The sequence below is a fragment of the Dermacentor variabilis genome, chromosome 1 (genome assembly GCF_050947875.1).
Source record: "Dermacentor variabilis isolate Ectoservices chromosome 1, ASM5094787v1, whole genome shotgun sequence".
Taxonomy (NCBI): Eukaryota; Metazoa; Arthropoda; class Arachnida; order Ixodida; family Ixodidae; genus Dermacentor; species Dermacentor variabilis.
In genome coordinates, this window is record NC_134568.1 from 81,787,495 (window position 1) to 81,810,711 (window position 23,217).

General features: G+C 41.6%; 1 protein-coding gene across 3 annotated transcripts in view; it reads left to right on the top strand.

The window, feature by feature from the left end:
• The window catches only part of LOC142579953 (uncharacterized), a 233,143-nt gene that overhangs the window by 13,881 nt on the left and 196,045 nt on the right, over positions 1-23,217 (top strand). For all 3 annotated transcript variants that reach the window (XM_075690640.1, XM_075690649.1, XM_075690656.1), the window contains exons 4-5: positions 10,247-10,396; positions 12,072-12,129. In XM_075690640.1, coding sequence (XP_075546755.1) covers positions 10,247-10,396; positions 12,072-12,129 — 208 coding nt within the window. The remainder of the gene's footprint in view (positions 1-10,246; positions 10,397-12,071; positions 12,130-23,217) is intronic.

Below are 23,217 nucleotides of genomic sequence, written 5' to 3' on the forward strand. Positions count from 1 at the left end.
TTATAACGTTGTTTCCTTCCACCTTGAGTGACATCAAAAGCCGTATGAAATCAGACTGATTAACGTTAATGCACAAAGTGTTGTTAATAAAAGTGAACAATTAGAGAGTTTGGTATTACTACATCACCCCGATTTGATTTTCATTACTGAGACCTGGTTGTCTCCTTATGTTGCGGACGCAGATGTGTTTTCTCCTTTGTACAACATACTTCGCTACGACAGACAGACGAGGGGTGGTAGTGTAGCACTACTAACTACGACTCTCACATATTAACCACTACTGAGCTTCCACAGATGTGAAAATGTGCAGTGCAGGTTATTCATAAATGAAATACCGTTACTTGTTGGCGCTATTTGCAGGCCTCCAGAAAGCTCAGTGGAGGTCTTTAACAGACTCGATGACTGCTTATCAAATGTGACAAATAGCAGAAGTAAAATAATATTAGTAGGTGATTTCAACTTACCTGGCATGGACTGGGATGATAAATTCCAGTATCTTTAGATAAGTTGCATGCTGAAAGCATGTTCGAAACAATGTTGAAGTACGACTTATTACAGACTGTTAACCAGCCAACACGAGTTCAAGGGTTCTGCCAGTCACTACTTGACTTATTGTTTTTATCCCAAGGATCCTTTCAGCATGAAAACAGCATCGAACAAGTGATATCAGATCACAAACTTATCGTAACCACCATGAGACAAAATAACAAGCGTTTGGTGAGCTACCCGACAACAAAAGTGTACAATTTCAACAGTGCAGACGACACGTCCAATTTAAATTACTTAGAGACAGCACTTGACGTAATGCCTACAACAAATGATATCAACCAGCTTTGGAATTGCTTCAAATCTGCCGTACAAGACTGCTTATCATGTTTTGTACCCCAAAGGACAAAGCGCTTAGAAAAAACAATCCGTGGGTAACTTAGAACATTGTCCATCTTAAACGGCGACTGCGCCGTACGCGTAAGAACAAGCCAAAAATACTGCAGTGATTGTAAACTTAAGTGCTCAGTTGCGCAGTAGGCTAAAAACAGCTCGAATGTGTTTTATGACTAATACTCTATCCAAATACATGGAAACGTCACCGTAGAAGTTTTGGTGGTATATGAGTGATTCCAAAAGTGCGGCAAAAAGTGTACACGTGAATGGAAACGCATGTAGTGAACCTAAACTGGTTACAGAAGCATTTAATCAATTCACACCTGTTTTCGTTCCAAAAAATAAATATGCTTCAGAGCTTACTTAGCAATCGAGTGATAAAAGCAACCTCGGTATTTCATAAGAAGGCATAATGGCAATGCTTCTCAAATTAGGCACCAAGAAATCCCCACGTCCTGATATGATACCCAATGAATTCTTAGAATGCTATTGTGACTGGGTATCAAGGTTCTTGGCTATTATTTTTTACTTGTCGCTTCGCGAAGGAAAAGTGCCACGAGAGTGGTACCATTCTTTAAAGCGGGCAATAAACTCTCTGTGGATAATTATCGTCCCATTTCAATCACTTGTACGGCATTTAAAATTCTGGAACATGTGATTGCAAAGCAGTTAGTAGAATATCTAGAAAACAATAGCCTGTTTTACAGCAAACAACATAGATTTAGAAAGGGCCTGTCAACAGTAACCCAATTGTTCGATACACTACATAGTTTTGCAAAAGAAATTAACTCCTGGCAGCAAATAGATATGATTGCAATAGACCTGTTGAAAGCTTTCGGCAGGGTATGTCATGTGAAACTGATTGAAAAAAATGTGTGACCTTGGTGTTGATTCTCAGATAATCAAATGGGTTCAAGCCTACTTGCATAACCAGTACCAATTTGTTGAAATATCTGGAAGTCATTCATCTACATTGCCCGTGTCGTCAGGTGTGCCGCAAGGGTCAGTTTTGAGACCTGTCTTATTTTTGTTGTATATTAATGACATTACAGTTGGTGTCCATCCAATGGTTGATGTAAGATTGTTTGCAGATGACTACGTTTTGTTTTGTTTTGTGAAAAGTGTCAGGGGCCAAAGAATTTTGAATGAGTCTTTGAAAGTTATCAATGTCTGGTGTGCTACATGGGACATGAAAATTAATTTTGAAAAATTTACCTGTATGGCAGTAACAAATAAGAAAACCCTCCTACAATATTCATATACCATTAACCAGAAAGAAATCAAGCGTTCCAAGCATGTAAAGTATCTTGGAATCACTATTACCGATAATTTGAGGTGGGGCAAACATATTGAGTACATTTGTGGATCTGTGCAACGTAAGCTTGGTTTCCTAAAAAGGAGGCTACAAAATGCAACTCCTGATGTCAAACTTGCGGCATATAAAACTATAGTAAGGCCAGCACTGGAATCTGCTAGTATCGTTTGATACCCTCACAGTCAAACCGAAATTAGTAAATTAGAAAGAGTCCAAAGGCTAGCGGCCAAGTTCATTTTTTCATGCTACGACATAAAACAATCCGTGACTGCGCTCCTTCACAGGGCCGCTCTGAAACCCTTGTCTCAACGAAAAAAAATAGCAAAGCTGAAATTCCTGTACGAGCTTTATAATAAAAAGTTGAAAATAGATCCAGAGCTATATCTACGACGTCCAGTATGAGTATCAGCTCGTACAAATCACCATCATGGCATACACGCCAAGGGTTGACGCATTCAAATTTTCATGTCTCATTCAAACCATTGTTGAATGGAACAGTCTCGATCCCAATGTGTTCACAGGATACTACTCAGCCGAAATGTTTCAGCAGAGGCTGGAAATGCTTTTTGTGTAAATGTGTAAAAGCCCGTCAGGGCTTAACAGTAGTGGAAATAATTAAATATAAGTCTGTGCTACACAAATACTGAGGCAAACACGAGCGGATCATGGAGCATGATTTTATGGTGGAACACGGCAGAAAATGACATAGTTTCGGTATCTGCGTGCGCGACTGCATGACGTGGGAACAAGCAGACGAAATGGAACTACATCTCTCTTGCTGCGGTGCTAAGTGAAACAAAAACATGCAGACATTCAGTTTGTGCTTTATTATTTCTCTAAGCTTTAACGGGCCCCTGAAATGGTTCGGACAAATATTGTAGACGCGTAAGGTGCAGCTAAAGTTAATCATTCGCACCACAATTTGTGTGAAGCGTCTCATATTAAGAGAGCTACGGACGATTACAAGTTACCCTCCTCCATAGTCGTGTATTTTCTCCTCAACTCGTTCGCCGAGTGATCGGGGCTAAGCTCCGCCTTCACTGGCTCAGCGTCATGATGGCATGTTGTGTTGTCGACTTACAGTTCTCCACGAGCAAGCGCGCAAAGCCTCTCCAAACTCTCCTCCAGCTGCTTGGCAGTCCACCCCAAGCGAGAGCTATCGAAGCAGCGTGCGTTGTGAGCATTCTATCGCAGCGCCGAACGTGTCTGGTATTCCGATAACCACAGGCAAGCTGGCCGTTTAGATGTAATGGTGGAGGCATCAGCTCAAGCTGATGAAGGAACTTTAGCGTAGACGTATGTGAGTTGCCTGATCGATCTCCACGGTCCAGCCACCCGTTGGCACAGAGCTTAACCAGCCAAACAAAGAACTAATATTGCTCTAAGCAAGTGTAAAACATCTTAAACATTTACAAAAACAATGTGTTATTGATTACACTCCTGCGAAAAATTTACACCAGCAGCAAAGAATACATCTCCTTACCGCTACTGGGTGTGGTTGAGCTCTGTGCCACCAGGTGGCTGCACCTTGCAGACCATTCACATTTGCGCTTCTGCTCATCCCGTGAAACGACATGGTCAAACGTCCAGGCCCTGTCCCCTTGCGCTTGTGTTTACCCTAATACCAGACTCGCAAAACGCTATTGTGTTAGTAATCTTCTGGTGTAAAGTAACTGCCGCAAATGCGCAAATCCTGGCCCCAATCGGATAGTGGCAGCCCGATGCGCTGTAGCCAGTCCGCTCGTCTGCTGCCTTACAGAGGGACACAGTGTCGCAGCTTGACATATTGCCAGTCACTACGTTTGCAGTCCACAACGCAACAAAGTCGAATCGTAGCACTCGCGAAAAGACAAACCGACACTGACGGCGGAGCTTTCGTCAAAGACGGAGCACGTCGTAACATAAGCAGACGACACTTGCTGTGTGCTGGAAGTGCTTAAGTGTACTGTAAAATTGTTCTTGTGCATTCTCTTTATGTTACTTTCTTTTTATAAAAACAAATTAACTAACATTCGAACTATTACGAACATCGTTTGTTTACCATAAAGTTGGAAAAATTATCAATGACGTGCCCTGGGCAGCCAATTGGATAGCTCGCCTTACTGACGTCAATTGGGTGATTTACATCATATGGGTAGGGGTGGCTGAGAATTCTGCTGAACAGTGTGCTGTGATCAGCAGTGATGTACATTTTCAAAACCTTATAATAAATTACACGCCTTACGCGGAGCACTTAGATGCGTCAATTAAGGATCAGAAGGACCTACTCTAACGACTCGGCATGTTTGTACAAAATTGTCAAAATCGTGTCAGGGTTTCTTTAATTTGTCTATTCTAGTAACCTATTAAATAACAGATGTGGGCTTGGATAATTCTCGAAGTCATGTGTCTCCACGAGGGATGTCGCAGCGTGAACACGTGTGCGTAGGTGCACTAGCACATGTACGTCATCCTCTGGCTTGGAGCGCGGTGGCCGTGAGGAGAAGGGAAAACGGCATTCGGTTTGAAATTTCACATCTTTCTGCGGCGCGTAGCGATGTAATACTTAGCCATGATTGTTATCACGCATTGTATGCTCTGCACTTGTCAGCTCAATATGGCCAGACCTGGTGAGGGGTCCTTTAAGGGACACTAAAGAGAAAAAGAAGTAGAGCTGTGTTAATAAATTATGCTTTCGCAACACCAAGAGAACCACTTATCGTAAAAGGAAGATTATAGGCCATAAAAGACACATAAGCAAAAGACAGTTAGTGATGCTACCTGTAAGTTCCCACTCCAGCTCGCTGAGACATCATGGATTTTGGCAACGTCTGCTCAGGCTTAGTTAATTTTTCATCCTACACTGTACTCTAAAGAAGCCCAAGACTTAGTTTAGCAAATTTCAAGAACATTTATTGCACCACAACGGCCCAAATATGAGAAAACACTTTCAGATAAATGGCCAAAATATGAGAAAATTTGTGTCATCACTCTAATGTACCAGTGCTAGGGTTCTGGCATGAAATAAAGAAAAAGGAAGTTTCACTTAATTTTCTTTTTAGAAATCAACCTATCACCACAATAGAACAAAGGTAGAGGTCCGAAATAATATCTTGTCAGTCTAAACTGCTTTACTGTTTCTCTTTAGTTACCTTGAAGTCAGGCTACTGGAGGAGACTTGTTTCATGGTTACTTCTGCAGAAGTAAACTCATAACTAAAGCTGCATAGAAACTTGTTGGTTTGTAAGGAAGGAACCTTTCTCTTCTCCTATCCCTTGTGCTGCCATTTACTTTTGCAACCTCTTTTTTACAATTTGGTGTTTGGCATTTCGTTTGTTTAAATTTGGCTGCTGTCCTTTGCCACTCTGAGCCATATTCTCGGTGAATCCTGTTTTTCCTAGCTTATCCACTGAATGTGAACTGAAAAAGATACCATGAAAAGTGATTGGCTGATAATGCCTACCTTAGGCGGGATGTTATTACAATTCTGTTCCTGTGCTATTCCTTTCTGTGTCAGTGGTCCTGTGCCCACATTATCACTGGAATCAGCCGGTCGTGAATGGTGGATAATAAGGAAAAGAATCAAATGTGGCAATGTGCTGACAAAGTATTTCATGATAATTGGTTGACTATTAGAAATTAAAACATAGGTCGAAGTTCTGTTTGAATTTCATGCTGAAACCTCAGTGCTTGTATGTCAGTCTGATGTCACAGATTTCCAAGTATTTTCTCATGTTTGGGCTGTTGTTCAAGAAAAATTCCCAGAACTTGTTAAATTCAGTCTTTAGCTCCTTTAGAATGCAATGTAGTTCACTTTTTTATGAATAAAAAATTAACCAGGTCTGAGCAGATGTCTAAATTCATGACATCATGGTGAGCTGGTGTAGGAACTTCAGAGTGGCCGTCATCACCTGTCATTTGTATTTGCATCTTTTTTTGTTTAGCGAACCTTCTCTAGTAAGAGTGGATTTTTTCGTATTTCTGGAGGGCAATTTAATTAACCCTTAAATTTTTTTCTTTAGCGTCCCTTTAAGGTCTCCCTATGCTTCAGCAGGGGGAGCTCCCATTCATATATGGGCTGCTCACTGTATGCATATGCATGTATGTATGTGTGTGTGCAAGATAAGCTAATTGTTTGTAAGTTTGGCTAATTAACCCATAATTAGCAGTATGGCACATCATTTTTGGATAACCCATTGTTCTTTGCATAAGTTGATTTCGTTTTCTGGAAATGAGCATTTGAGATGTGGCAGCCACCCCCCTCCCCTCTCTCTTCTCTCATATCCGCTTTAAGAAGAGGGGGTGATTTTAAAGGCTCGGTGAAAGGAGCGTTTGATTTTAGTGCGCATTCATGTCTTGAAAAGTTGCTTCTCTCGATTCTTGTGAACAACACTTATGCACTTGGAGACCTTTCCTTTCTTTCTCTAATTTTATTTTGTATGTGTTATGATTGTAACCTTGGTACTTGGACATGATGGCTAAGTGTCAGAAATGTTATGCTAAGTATCATGAAACCATCAGTGAATCAATTCACTTGGATGAATGTGAACATATATAGAACTACACCTTCATCATTCTTCTTTTTGGCTTTCTGTGGTTGTTTTATGTGGTACTTTTTAACCTCTTGCTTTCTTGCTTTATGTCATTTGAGTCTCAGTGACATTGCTGTAGGTACGTCCCATATTAACGTTTAAGGCTCCACCCATATGTAACTGTACATCTCAGCTTTTGTTGCAGCTACTTCAGGTGTTGCCAGTTTTAATAAGTAAAATAAGTGTGAACTTGGAGTATGATCACATGAACTGAAAATTGATCTGAATGAACTGATAAATATGAACTGAAATATGATCATATGTCTTATGCTTCCTTTTGGAATCAAACATTAGTGCAACATTATATTGCTTGCAATGTTCACATTATCCTCTTGCATTTCTGTATTCTCTGATGCAGTAACCTTGTCGTCTGCTGTGAAAACTGTCTGAGCCTCTGCAGCTCTGTCTTCCTTTTCGTAATATATTGAGGTATGCTAGCTTGTGCCTTGCAGTCCTTCACTTTGCAAAAGAAGCAACTTTTGGGCAGAAAGCTTTGCTAGAAATGTAGAGCTAGAGGCTTAAATGCTGGCCTTGTTTTGTCCCTTACGCATCAATGCCTGTAATAATAGTTTTCTTATACCAAGACTTCATGTGAAGCTGTCTTTGCAGTTTCACACTTCCAAGTTAAATGAATGGGATATTGAACTTTTATCTGATAGTGACTGCTTGCATACACAAGTTTTACCTTGCAAAGTTGTACTTGCATAGCCTGAAATAAAGCTCTACATGCTGACATTTACTCCTTGGAGGCTGTGATGTTTTGCTTACTGCAGTAATCATAACAGAAATGCAAACATTGATCATTTGATATGCCATGTGCTTGGAGGAGGAAATAACTTTATTGTGTCCTGAGGAACCCCTCCCCACCCACTCTTGGTTTAGTGGCCGGCAGGGGTCGCAGGCCACACCCACGTTGGGACGGGAAGCCCGTGAGCCTCCGCCCTTTTGTGAGCTTCATGGATACTTTTTTTGTATTGGTTTAAAGGGGCACTGGAGAGGAATATCAAATTATGCTGTATTAGTAGATTGTGCTTCTGTAATAGCAAAATGGCCGTTCTTACCACAAGAGAATGTTTGTGAGCCAGAAAAGATGCAAAAAAAGAAAATTATGGGTTGTGCTACTGCTCTGAAATACTCATGTCGGCTTGCTGTAATGTCAAGGATTTTGACCGTGTCTGCTCGAGTCTAGTTAATTGTTTAAGTGAACAAGCACTACATTGCATTCTAAAGGAATCATTGACTCAACCAAGCAATTTTCAAGAACTTTTCCTGTGCCAAAATGGTGCAGATCGAGAAAATGCCTCCAAATCCACGATGTCACACTGGTGCTGAGGTTTCGGTGTAAAACTAAGACACAGTAGTTTGGCCTTTGTTTTCGCCAGTAATAATCAACCTTTTCAACTGAATGAATGGAAATAGGCCAGTAAAAGTATATTTTGCCAGTCTGAATTGTTTTAGTGTCACTCCTTATTGTCCCAGTAAGAACAACCTGCTTCATTTAGTTCTCAATTACTTGTAGCTGACATTTCAATTACTGTCACTGAGAATATATATATATATATATATATATATATATATACACACAGTAGGCAAAGAGGAATTCTTCAGGCTACCTTTCAAACGTGAAGAACTTGAATGGTGCTACAAGGTAAACAGAACAAGTATTTAATTTCAACAGTTTCGATCGGTGGACCGATCTTCATCAGGGTTTTTTGTAAACCCTGATGATCGGTCCACCGATTGAAACTGTTGAAATTAAATACTTGTTCTGTTTACCTTGTAGCACCACTCAAGTTCTTTATATATATATATATATATATATATATATATATATATATATATATATATATAATGTTCAGCATTTGGGATTTGTCTATGTTGTGTGGCAATGGTAAGTAACTGGTAACAGGAACTACTGAGTAATTCAATATATTGATGCTTTCGTCCTTTTACATTATGCTTATTTATTACAGAACCCACAGCGCCAGTGTGGCATTACAGTGGGGGGGGGGGGGGGGTAGGGAGGTTCAAATAGTATATACAACAAACAGTACAAGTCATTTAATAATAAATGCAACATAATTTACGGCACAACATATGCATCCTGAGAAACACTTCAGTCATTAACAGAATATGTTATATTAATGAAGAAAATGAAAAATACATTAGACAGATACGTTAGACAGTATTGATCCTGAGAGCGCAACTTCATTCATCAAAAGAACATGTTATAACAAGGAAGAAAAAAATGCATCATTAGACAGAATTGTCACAGAGTCCTTCGGTAACCTGTTCCAGTTCGAAATCGTCCTGGGGAAAAAGGACATTCTTAGCATTTCGGTTTTGCATTTTATTTCTCTTACCTTATTCACATGATCTAGACGCAGAGATACATAATCTGGCTTAAATATGTACTTATCGTGTTCAATACCAGTTCTAGAATGAAATATGTTATGAAAGAACTTTAACCTGAGTGATTTTCTTCGTTCCTCTAATAGTTCCCAGCCAAGATTCTCTTTCGCACGTGATATGCTGAAATGCCTAGAGTAATTACGGAACACAAAACGAGCCGCTAAATTTTGAACTCTTTCTAACTTTTTTATATCAACCTTTAGGCAAGGGTCCGATACAGTACAAGCATAATCGAGGACAGATCTAACAATCGTAATATACAGGAGTTGCTTAGTTTCCGAAGGAAAATGTTTTGCATTTCGTCGCAAGAAACCTAGTACCCTACACGCCTTGGCTGAAACGTATTCAATATGATGGTGCAATGACAGATTGGAGGTAAAAAAAACACCAAGATATTTGAACTCGGATACAGATGACAGCTGTTGAGTGCCTATTTTGTATTTAAATTGATGAGGAGTATGTTTTCTTGTAAAAGACAGGTGAACAGTTTTCTGCAAATTTATACGCATGCCCCAGCTTTTGCTCTAATCCGTAACCTTGTTCAGATCCTCTTGCAAGGCAAGACAATCATTTTCATTATGAATAACTCTATATAACACACAATCATCTGCAAATAAACGTACAGGAGATGAAATATCAACACATATGTCATTCATGTAGATTAAAATGTAGATGACTGTTAATAAGCAGTTATTTTTTTTAATGCTTTATCAAATGGTGTCCTTATTTTAATGGCACACTGGCTTCTGATGACATGTCATTTTCATGAAAAACTGAGTTTTATTTAGGAAACTGATTGGTTCGTTAAAATGACTTTGTTGGGCTAGGCTGATAATAGAATCAGACCTTCAAGCTTTGTGATAATTTATGTTTGTAAGTGTTCGTATTTAAAATCTTCCTTTTCTTCTTTCTTTTTTTGTCGTGAAGCAGTACTAGAGTTCTTTTTTACTTTTTTTGTAGCCTTATTTTGCAATGATACCATTGGTGTTCCAAAAGCTGAAATGTCTGTTTGGGAGTGGCAGTAAAATCTGAAGGACAAAACATTTGGCTTCATTCTGCTTTGCAGCTAAACAGGACTGGCCAGAAACTTTCAGCTGCTTCTTCTTCCGGGCCAATTGAGTTCAACTTTACATCCCGGCCAAGCTCTGGGGAGGCCATATCCATTACCAATTTTGTACACTCATCAAGGACTGCTGCTACTTCTGCTTCATCCTTGGTATGGTACATTGCTGATTGCTGGTCTGCTTTGCTTACCTGTACATGAAAACGTAGGTAGAGCAGGGCAGATTAAGTGTTCAGTCGAGGGACACTAAACATATGGCTGTGCTTGGTTGGCAGACAAAATTTTTGAAATAGTGGTTGTTGAAGCAACAGAAATTAATTTATGAATTTTGGAAGTTCTTCAAGGCAACTGGCCTGAACAGCTGCTGCTTGTTCTGGCCCGATGGAGTTTTTTGCTCCCCAGCCAAAGGGGCTCTGGCCACTTTCAGCAGCAACTTTATACACTCATTTTGGACTGCCGCAACTTCTGTTTAATCTTATTGGGGTTTCGTGAGCATGCTGGCAGAGAGCTCCAAGCCTCTGATTTAGTACAATGCTCTCTACTTAACATTAATCGATTTTGTTGTTTAGAAGCACCTGTTTGCATCTAATGAGGAGCATCGTAAACAGAGGATTGCAGTGCTCTGCTAGCATGATCATGACATGCTGCAACCATCTTGGTTGTTTATTGTTTATGCTGGAAGAATAAATTGAGACAAGTGTACTTTTTTTTACTTCTTTCATGGTCTAGATTGGCTGTTGCACTGTCATCAGCATATGTGGTTGTACCGGTGTTCTTAGTTTCCTACAAAAATTTCTAGACGGAACTTTGGTGATATTGTTCAACTACCATGGAAATGATGGGTAGCACATTGACTTGTATAATTTTCCTGCGTGTAGCTTTGGCACTTTTTTCACATTGTTTATTGTGCTTTATTTTTCTAAGTTTCCAAGCAATTACATTTTTCTAAATGCATGAAGGCAATAAGTTTTTGTGCTCGTGCATAGGCATTATGAAATGTTGCTCTTGTAATGCAGTATTTTGTTGAAGAGGATAAATTTACTAAGTCACTAAGCCATTTGAAGCCAGATTGCCAAGGTTTAGGCAAACCTATGTATTGACCATCATTCTCTTGCTGCTGAACTGTCGTACTTGCAGCTCCTGTAGACATTAGCAGCAGAGTTCCGTCTGGTAATTTTTGTAGGAAGCTATGCCTATGCCTACTCCACCCCTGGCTGGCAATGTTGAATATAATGGTAGACATCTATAATTAAGTAATGGTAATTACAAATGAAGTAATTTTGGCTCTCCCCTTCATCTTTATTATTTCAAGGTTTTACAGTATTGCAGTTTCTTTCCACTTCTGTGCAGCAAAAATAAATTTTGGAGCAGAAGCTGTAAAAAAGCAAGGTGCCTAGTCTCCAGCGCTTTCATCGTACTTGCTGCTTAAAAAGTTATGAAACCAAAAGCTGCATAGTGCAGTTTCTGGTTTCATAATCTTAATGCCATCCTATATTGAGACAACTGTACAGGGTGTTTCAGTGGGTATGGTGTTCTGCTTCTGAGGATGAGTTTATAGGTTTGATTCCTGGCTGGTATAGTCACATTCCAGTGGGGCTTTAATGCAAGAACACTTGTCTACCAAGCTTTGGGTGCACTTTAAAGAATCCTAGATGGTAAAGCTAATCAGTACCCATCCACTAGGCTGTCTCTCATAGCACTTTTGTTGTTTTGGGATGCTAAACTGAACTTTTCCAGTCAGTTCATATGTATGGTAAGCAAAGGCTTGGTTATTGCAACCAATAGGGCTTTTTTTTTTAATGTTCCTACATGCAATGCCTTTTGATAGGTCAGCCCAAGGAAATGCAAGCAAATTTCTCAAAGCCCAGGAAGCACTGCTATAAATGGTGAGTATTTTGCTATCAGTGGGCACAAAAATTAGGTTGGCTTTTGATGAAACTGAATAAATAGATTTGATGTCGTGTCTGCAGATGAGTCTGAAAAAGGTGGCTATGGAAAAGCTCTAAAATAATGCTTTCCCACATACCTTGAGTTATCTGTAAGCACTGCCACTGCACTTGGTGATAACCTAAGAATTCCGTAGGAGCTCTGCCCACAATACATACACCTGTTTTATGTGCTTCTGTGCATCAAAACATAGTTCCCGAGAGGCGCCAATATTGAAAGAAATTCGCCTCTGCTGTGGTATCAAGAAAAGGAGCAAACATAATTGGCTGGTGCATCTCTACAAGTTCTCTTCAAGTTGGACAATGGTGTATTTGTTACTGCATGTTGTCACTAAATAATCACTTTGTACGTAATTGCATAATGCCCCACATTCAATTTGTGTACTGTACAGCCACCATCATACTTGGAACAATGAAACAGCCGCATTCCAATGGGGGTGGAATTCTAAAATGCTTGTGTACTGTGCATTGGGTGCACACTAAAAATAAAACCCACGTGGATAAAATTATTCCAGAGTCCCAACTACATGGTGCCTCATAATCAGATTGTAGAGTTTTGACACCTAAAACCCCAAAATAAGCTTTTTCAAACAATGAAGACACATCTCAGCAGTTTAACTTGGCAAACATAGGCTGTAAGGAGCAAACATCAAATGCTTTGGAAGGCAGATGCATTAAGCTAGCACATTTAAGACACTCCAACACAGCAGCCTTCACAGATGAGGCAAAAAGGCACTTGAGGTGTGTTCAGACATGACGGTGACTGTACTTGCGCTGCACAAACAGCACAAGTACGATTGTGAAAGCATTAATAGCTCAGTGTCTTGAGCTTCATTCATTTTGCCAAAGGTGGCAATTTCTTCAAAGTGCTCCAGCTAACACATGTGGGCTATCCTGAGAACTTTGAGGAGTGGTGGTGTTCTTAGGAGGTTTTAATGTGGTTTGTAACAAGGGCTGATCCCAGAGGCTGTGTAATAAAATGCTTGGCTGGGCCAATCCTGATTCCAGTGCACGATGTGTGTCCTTTTTTGCAAGGGTTTTATTGCAACATTATACTAACCCCAGGTGGTCCAAATTTCCGGAGTCCTCCATTATGGAGTGCCTTGTAATTGGATTGTGGTTTTGGCACGTAAAACCCCGTAATTTAATTTTTATTATATTATACTGATCAAAGCTGCCTTTCGTAGTCTACAAAGGTATGTCCTCAGTGGAGTGACTGTTAGGGCGAGAGTGACAGAGGGTGGAAGAAAACGCTGTAGGTATGGCATGACATACAAGGGCACGTGACAGGAGGAGTGGTGGTGCTTGCACGGATGTGCGGGGGGTGCAGATTTCACAATACTCTTTGCCACACTGCTCTGTATGAGGTGATCCTAATAAAATAGTGTAAATGGATAATCTTTGAGTGATAGGATGCCAAAATGCTCCAGCTGATTATGTGAACATGAAGTTGCAGTAGCTCAATGGAAAAGTCATAGATAGGAGGAGGAGTTCCGTACAGAGGGCAGTGTACATTCATTGAAGCTAAAAACTCCGTCATTCTATGATTTTCTGCTTGTCGAATGATTGGAAGGCACCAATATTAACACATTAGAGTTACTCATGTTGCATGAGAACCTGTCAATGTTTTTTAGGAGACAACTGCACAAAATATTAGTGGGCTGTGAACAAACGGATCATATGTTTTTAAACATTATGGGAAACTTTTAAAATGACACTCAGGCTGCAAAATCAATATTTTAATCACTGTCAATCCTCCAAATTATCTTATTAGGCAGAGCATGAAAAATGGGGTGGATGCTCTACATGCTTGCTAACAAGCAAAAGATATGTGCATATTTTCTGTTATGCCCTGTGTATACAGCTGTGTCTAGTTACTATAATGGGATGATCTTCCCATTTCTTTAGTCGCACCAATTCTGTACTGCAAAAGGTCAGTACTAACAGGTGACAGCCGTATGCACCTTAGTGTCCTGCTCCTGTAGCAGTACCTTTTCCAAATTCCAGAGTCACTTTCTTCTTGAAGAGAGCATGTAAAATTTTATCATGGTATATAGTATGGGTGTGCAAATGCTTGAATATCATTAAATGGAGTAGTGAATGCTCGAATAATTCGATTCATGAATAAAATATCTATTATTCAATTTTTCGGAAGTTCGATATGTTTGGTGTAGAAACCTGCATGTGACCACGTACCTGAGCACATGAGGGTTGGACCCTCCCACGTGTAGCCGTGCGCAACTTAGCTGTGTCTGGGAAAAGAGGGATCCTGGGGGTTGAGCCGACGCTGGGTGCTTGGACCTTAAAGGCCCCCCGGCAGAGGCAACACACCTGTTTGGCCTCTGCTTCATACAGACGGCACCTCCAGACTGACTCACCTGGAGAAAACCAGCAGTCGCCTTTTCCCGTCTCTCTCTCTCTCCTCAAATCTTCGTCTCTCTCTCCCACTTTCTGGCCTTTCCTGTCTTTTCTTTTCCATTTGCTTCCTTTCTCCTTGGCAGCAAGGGTTAACCCTGTGTGGCTATCCTACCTTGGGTACACCATATTTGGTTATAGTGACAGCGTACGACTGGCATCGTGCAGACTTGTATGCAAGCTCTGCTGCATCCCCTCGTTGGGCTCTGTGGTGGGTGGTCGGCGCTGTTGCTGAATTTTTATGTTTTCATGGAAACTTCTTTCCCTCCACTTCCTGATTGCCCTCAGAAACGAGGGCGCACCGAAGATGTCTAAGTTTTTTGGCAATTGTACACAGAACTTTCCCCACTTTCACATAATCCACTCTGATAAACCTGAAAAGACACTGAGAATGATCTCGCCCTTCATAGTCTCGAAATCTCTGATCGAAGTTTTCAGTCCCGGATACAAAGCGTCAAAAATGGCAAGTGGCGATCATCTTCTAGAGCTCTGCGATCAGAAACAACATGAAAAACTGCCCAAACTTGTATCTCTTGGGGGTGTTCAAGTAACAGTGACCCCACACCGTACCATGAATACTACCCGTGGCGCTGTCTCGGATGCTGATCTGGTAGAATTATCTGAAGCCGAACTTCTAGAGGGTTGGAACGATCAGAACGTGATCAATGTCAAAAGAATTAAAATGAGGCGTGACGGAAAAGAAATTGATACCTAGGACTTTAATACTTACATTTAGCTCAAGCAACCTACCCAACACTATCGAGATAAGGTATGTGAAAATCTGAGACAGACCGTACATCACAAATTCTCTACGATGCTTTAAGCGCAAGTGATTTGGCCACAGGTCACAGAACTGCCGAGGCCGTCAGACTTGTGCGAAATGCAGTGCTAACGAACACCTCTCTGAATCATGTCAAAACTCTCTCCACTGTGTGAACTGTGATGGGGAGCACGCTGCATACTCGCGGTCCTGTTCATCGTGGAACAAAGAAAAAGAAATTGCAGCAATCAAAGTAAAAGAGACTATATCGTTCAAGGAGGCATGCAGATGGGTTTCATACCTGGCCAAGAACAGCTTTGCCGATGTGGCGGGTCAGGGGGCAGCGCCAGAATGGCCCCGGGCGGCTGTCCAACCCGCACACAGTGAGGCGGTAGTGATGCCATCCGCCCTCCCAGCGGCTGCAGCCAGTGCTGCTTTGTCGCCCCAGCAGAAGGGACCATCGACCTCTGGGCTGATGGTCTCAAAGGTCTCGTCTACTGAGACGAGGCCTTCATGTCAAACACAGCGCTCACAAGAGCGCACATCCAGTGCCTCGCAAGAGGCGATGGACACAACCACCAGCCAGACGGCGCCACGAGCACATAAGAAGCGGCTAGATTCTTGCGATTGTTCCAAAAAAGACAAAGCTCGCGTCACGGCACCGGGAAAAGGCCCGTGAGCTAATCTTCATCTCTTAAACGCACAGCATAAAACACTTTTATCATAATGGAGACACAAACACTACAATGGAATGTTAGAGGACTCATTGATAACCTCGACGACATTATAGAACTACTACACAAACACAATCCCAAGCTGCTGTGTGTTCAAGAGACACATCTCAATTCACAAACACAAATTTTCTTAGAAACTGCACCATCTTCCGAAAAGACAGTGATGAGGCTAATGCCTCCGGCGGTGTAGCAATAGTAGCCGACAAGTCTGTAGCTTGCCGACACATAGCCCTTCAGATGCCCCCCCCTTGAGGCAGTGTCAGTTTGTGCCATTCTTTTTAATAAGTTGGTCACTGTAGTATCATTTATATACCCCAAACCGTCATCTTGAAAAAACAGTCTTTTATAATCTCATCGATCAGCTTCCCAAGCCTTACATACTCGTGGGAGATTTTAACCCCTCATAACACGATGTGGGGAGACTCACGATGCAACGCAAGAGGTCGACTCATTGAAAATTTCCTTTTAACCTCTGGTGCGTGCCTCTTTAATAAGAAAGAACCAACGTATTATAATCCACATCATGATTCATACTCATCAATAGACCTGTCCCTCGGCTCTGCTTCTACCTTCCCAGATTTATAATGGTGTGTAATTAAAAATTCATTCGGAAGTGATCACTTCCCAGTAACGCTGAACTTCGTAAACCAACATGACTTCCCTCCGCGCTTCCCTCGCTTGAAACTGGCCTCAGCTGACTGGGAACATTTTAGGAAATCCACCCACTTATCACAAGATTTTATAGATAATTTTAGTATAGATCATGCTGTTTCATACTTTACTGCTTTTATCATTGACGCCGCTGAAAAGTTCATTCCTCAAACAAGAGGCACTTCATTCAAAAGATGGGTCCCCTGGTGGAATGATGATTGTAGAGAGGCACGGAAGAGACAAAATAAAGCTTGGGGCAAACTATGTGAATGTCCTACAGTCGAAAATCTAATAGAATTTGAACAGGTTAAATTGCAGGAAAGAAGGACGCGACAGGCAAAGAGGGCAAGCTGGCAGAGGTTTCTCTTTTCTCTCAGGTATAAATTCGTATACTCAAGAAGCTAAAGTATAGGACGGGCTGAAAAGGCTAAAGGGACAAGAAATTCATCCGTTGCCCTTAGTGAACAATGAAACAAACCTCTTGGAAGACCGAGCTGACGCTCTTAACGAACACTTTCGGCGCATTCTGATCATTATTCTAAGGAATTCCTGAAATAGAAACAAATAGCAGAACGCAAGGCTATCGACCGTTAATGCAGACAGAACAAACCCTATAATCTGCCTTTTAACATTGCCAAGTTGAGAGCCTCCCTGACTCCATGTCAGAGCTCTGCACCTGGACCTGACAGGATCACATACGACATGATTAAACATCTCCCCAATGATACTCAAGTAACTCTGCTCGCACTTTTTAACGCTATATGGGCTGCGGAGTACCTCCCTACCGCATGGAAAGAAGCCCTTGTCGTTCAGGTTCTGAAACAAGGCAAAGACCCCACATTAGTAACAAGTTACCGCCCAATTGCCCTTACAAGTTGTATATGCAAACTTTTTGAAAAAATGATAAACCGTCGACTTTTACACTTTCTTGAATCGAATGAAATTCTTGATCCATATCACTGTGGTTTTAGAGTAGGACGATCTACAACCGACCATCTAGTGTGCACCGAAGCAAACATTTGGGACGCCTTCGTGAATAAGCAATCCTTCTTATCTGTGTTTCTTGACATGGAAAAGGCGTACGATACAACTTGGTGTTACGGAATCCTGCGCGACCTGTCGATGCTGAGCATCCGCGGCACTATGTTAAACATTATAGAAAGCTATCTACACAATCATACATTCCGGGGGAATATAGGTAATGCACTGCCGCGTGCATTCATACGGGACATGGGGGTACCCCAGGGAGGCATACTGAGTTGCACGCTCTTTGTCGTTAAAATGAATACGCTTCGTACATCATTACCACCATCTATTTTTGATTCCGTCTACATCGACAACATACAAGTGGGTGTCAAATCCTGCAACCTAACAGTCTTTGAGAGACAAGTACAACACTGCTTGAACAAAGTTTCTAAGTGGGCAGATGACAACCAAAAAAAGTTCTTGTGTTCTTTTCACCAGGAAGAAAGGGCTTGCTGCAGATCCCACTGTCGAAATATATGGCCAACAAATACCTGTCAGCAAAGAGCACAAATTTCTAGGTGTTATACTTGACTCCAGGCTTACTTTCATTCCACACATAAAATATCTTAAAGCAAGATGGCTAAAAACAATGAACTTACTTAAAATACTATTCCGCACAACACAGGGTAGCGACGGAAAGTGTTTATTGAATCTTTACAGGAGCTTAATTCGATCACGATTGGACTACGGTGCCGTGGTATATCACTCTGCTGCACCGAGCGTGCTAAAAATTCTAGATCCCGTCCACCATCTAGGCGTCCGTCTGGCCACTGGCGCATTTAGAACAAGCCCTGTCAAAAGCCTATACGTAGAGTCAGATGAGGGGTCACTCCATTTTCAGAGAATATAGGTAGTACATCAGCTTCACCTATTTTCTCAAAATGCACTCTAATCAGGAACATATGTGTTCCACAACCGTTAACGACTTGACATGTACAACACTTTTTCGTAATAGACCCTCTATGAGACTACCTTTCTCACTGCGTGTAAGAGAACTTAGCGATGAAATGGATGTCCCTATTCTCGAACATTGCCTAATGCCTCCAGCTAAGCTATTACCACCCTGGGAGTTGCAGGTGATAGAATGTGATGTATCCTTTGTAGAGGTCACAAAGCATGCTCCTGAGCTCGAAATCGCTATGCATTTTCGTGAACTTATATCGAAATACTCCTTCTCTGAATTCTACACAGACGCGTCAAAATCACATGCTGGCATGTCTTACCCTGATATTGGTCCCTCTTTTTCCAAATATGACCTATTGAACCCCCTAACAAGTATCTTCACTGCAGAAGACTATGTAGTACTGTCTGTGGTAAAACATATAAAGAAATTAAAACTTGACAAAGCAATCGTATTCACAGACTTGTTAAGCCTTGTAAAAGCGTTAATGTCCTTACAAAAGCATAGAAATCCTGTTTTTATTGAACTTTACTCACTCTTATGCAACATTTATTTATCAGATAGGCATGTAGTAATATGCTGGGTTCCTGGCCATAGAGGAATAGAGGGTAATGTGCCTGCCGACAAAATCGCCAAATCAATAGCATCGCAGGGTATTAGTTCAGCTGCTATCCCTGCCACAAACATGAAGCCTTTCCTACGAAACAAACTGAAAATCCACTGGCAACACTTGTGAGATGCTGAAACGAGTAATAAACATGACGTGATTAAGCCGAAGTTAGGTTTCTGGCCCCCAACTACAAAAACACAAAGAACAGATGTCCTATTCACTGGACTCAGAATAGGACACACATTTGGCACTCATAACTTTCTCTTGACTGGTAACGAGCCTCCAAACTGTGGTAGATGTGGTGATAGGCTGACCATCATCCACGTCTTCCTGGAGTGTCGGGAGGCTGAAAGAGAAAGGAAGAAACATCTTCCTTTTGCATACTGCTATTGTCTCCCTCTTCATCCGGCTATGTTTTTTGGTGAAGTACCGCTTTTTAGGACCAAAGCAGTCCTCGCTGTCTTGAGTGATGTTGTGCTACATGTTATAAGCCCGTTAAATTCATAGCGCATCCTCTTTTCAGAGGATTCCACTATGATAGTTGTTTTGTATAGCACATGCTCTAGGCCCTTGTGTTTCAAAGGCTCTGGTGGGGCAGTAGTGCTCTAGCCAATTTTAGCATCTGAAATATTTTGTATATTGCATAATTATTTTGCAATGCAATTTAATGCTCATAGTACGCATCATTAGTCATTGCCATAATCTTATTATGCGTAGATATTATGCAATTTACATCAACTATTTTAGGCCCCCTAACAGCCACGTCGCATCAACTTCACAGAACTCATCAGTCCACTGTGAACTCATTACCACTAGCATGGCGCTCTTTTGCCATACCTGGCCCTTGCGTCATTAAACATCAAACATTCATTCAAACCTGCATGTGACACCACATGCCATGTCCACCATGGAGCCCCTCGTGCTCAATGCCACCCAAGCGTGTGCTTCACTTCATTTTCGCCACAAAAGGACTGTCAAGCATACAGTGGCCCTGCAGATTTCATAATGCTTGACAGGTGGCAAATCTCACTGAACCTGACAATAAAACGGTGCAGACAGCTCCTGCTCTTCACCGTTGGTGCCGGTTATGCACAAAGCGGTGATTGAGTCACATGCTGCATGGTCCTCTGTCGTGCAGATTCCACCAGCTGAGTTAGGATCACCCTACTGTATCTTCGATAAAAACTAGATAGCAAAACTTTCTGTGCAATAAGTAATATTGCTGCAAAACACAGGTCTGCTATTAAACTAAGAACCTCATTGGTCGAGGAAGATGGGAGCGGCGGCTGGCTAAGGACAGGTCATTGCCTAGGAAGCGAAGCAGGCGCGTGGCTCAGATCACCAGCGGCCGGCGCGAGGTGACCGAGAGATTTATCCGCCGAGGAATCGCCCTCAGCTAGGGCCTTCTGCTCAGTAAAAATATAATCCTGTTTATTGTGGCTCATCGTCATCACTGATTTTGCACGCCACAAGTTCAACAGACTTGTCACTAATTCATTAGTTTCAGAGGAAGAAAAGCACTTGATTTTATTCAACAGAAGTTATATAAAAAAAATATTTTGCAGAGATTCTTATACTAAAACTGAGCTGTAATGAGTACTGGCATAATAATTTAGTGTTCCCTTTAAATAGAGTAGACTGTACTGTATATCTCGATTTCTATGTGCCCAAGCTGCTGATAGCTTGCTACATTTTATGTACTGGTAGGAGACGTCTGAGCATGTGCAGCATCATATTTTCTTGCCCAAAGTTCGTAGGCATTCAATTTTGCTCGTGAAAAATTTTCCTATATTCGATAGTCGATTCAATATTTGGCTTTTTTTTTTCTTGATTCGATTCAATATTTGATTTGAAATGTATTTCTCACTATTCGCACACCCCTAGTATATAGGTATATTACAGTCTACTTAATTTCATTGAAGGTTTGACATACCTGATAGTACTCTGAAAAATGAAACCATAGGCTAATGAAACAATTCGAGAAAAAGGGACATACTAGTACCATTTGTCAGCCTCACCACTTCTAATCTCACCAAGGCCAATAATATCCCGAATAAGGCCTGATAGTTTCTCAAGGAGGCCTGCTAGGCTAGCTTCACTCGATAGAGTTTGGGTGTTAAACGTTGCAAGGGTCAGTTTCCATTGGTGGCCTGTCCAGGTCCAGAGATTCTTAGCACCCTCTGCTGCGTCACAGGCCTGACCGCCACCTTGGTCAGGTGCTCCACAGCTGCCGGGGACAGAGGGCCATAGGTTAATCGAATGAGTCATTTGGGAGGGAGTGGCCGAATACTGCACCAGGGAGGCCAATTCCTGTTCTAGTGAGGGAGTGTCTTGTTGAAGCTTAGTGAGTCTTCCTAATTTGGTTGTACCTGGATTAGGATAGCCCCACTTGCTCTCGGCGTTTTTGCCGGTGTCAGGCACCACTCCAAGCCTGGAGATGTAGTGTACTGGAGGAGGTGAATTCGAGCTTCCCACCTTCAGATAAAAAAGAAAGAAAGAAAAATAAAACACACGAGGATTCGAACCTCTGATTATGGCAACCGAGCACCCAAGCTAGCTCAGTCAGATAACCCTGCAGGCTGTAAGGCCGCATTATGTCGGAGAATTCCAGCCCAGAGGATCCTACGTGCCTGAAAACATGCTTCAATAATCTGAAATGTATGGGTTTTACGATATCACGGCAAGTGGCACATCATAGTATTTCTCAATGGTTCTAACATCGTGGTTTCGGAATCTCCTGTATGCATGCGGCCATGAATGCGGCTAGGTACACAATATATTTTTGGCGAATTTGAATGTTGCTTAAAATGAGTGTGGAAAAAATAAAGGAACAAGAGAGGAAAAAAAAAAGCTTTCAGCACTTATCGAGAATTCACGAGTCACGTATGCACGGAGGTACACCCATCAGCAAATGGCCACGTCCTCTGCTATAGAGGACTGCCAGATAAGAAGCAGTTCGGAGTAGGATTACTAATAAATAAGAACATAGCGGGCAACATTGACGAATTCTACAGCATTACTGAGAGGGTAGGAGTAGTCGTAATCAAGCTGAATAGGAGGTATAGACCTACGCTCCATCCTCTAGTCACGACGACAAAAAAAATGGAACAGTTTTATGAAGATGTTGAATTAGCGATGCAAAAAGTGTAAACTCAGTATACTGTAGTCATGGGCGACTTCAAAGCAAAAGGGGGGAAAAAGCAGGCTGGTGAACAAGCAATTGGCAACTACGACGTGGATTGTAGGAACACTCGAGGAGAGATGTTGGTAGAATTTGCAGAAAGGAATAAGCTGCAAGTAATGAACACCTTCTTCATGAAGCGTTGGAACAAAAAGTGGACCTGGTAAAGCCCTAATGGTGAAACAAGATATGAAATTGATTTCATACTTTCTGCCGATCCCAGCATAGTACAGGATGTAGTAGTGTTAGGTAGGGTAAAGGGCGGGAGGGGGGGGGTGCAGTGATCATAGGTAAGTGAGGATTCGCTAGGATTCGCTAGGATTCACCTCAATTTGAAGAGAGAAAGAGTAAACTTGGTCAAGAAGAAACAGGCCAACCTAGAGGCAGTATGGGTAAAAGCAGACAAATTCAGGCTGGCAATTGCAAACAAATATCCAGCCTTAGAACAGAGAGATGAAGATGACATAGAGGCAATGAATGAAACCGTCACTAGGCTGGCTTCAGAAGCAGCAATTGAAGTGAGAGGTAAGGCACCTAGGCAACCAGTAGGTAAGCTCTCCCAAGTAACAAAGGACCTAATAAAGAAACATCAAACAATGAAAGTGTCTAACTCAAGAGAGATAGAAATAGAACTGGAAGAATGCTAACATTATAGTAATCCACAAAAAGGGAGACGGTAAAGAATTGAAAAATTATAGGCCCATTAGCTTACTTTCAGTATTATATAAGGTATTCCCCAAAATAATCTCC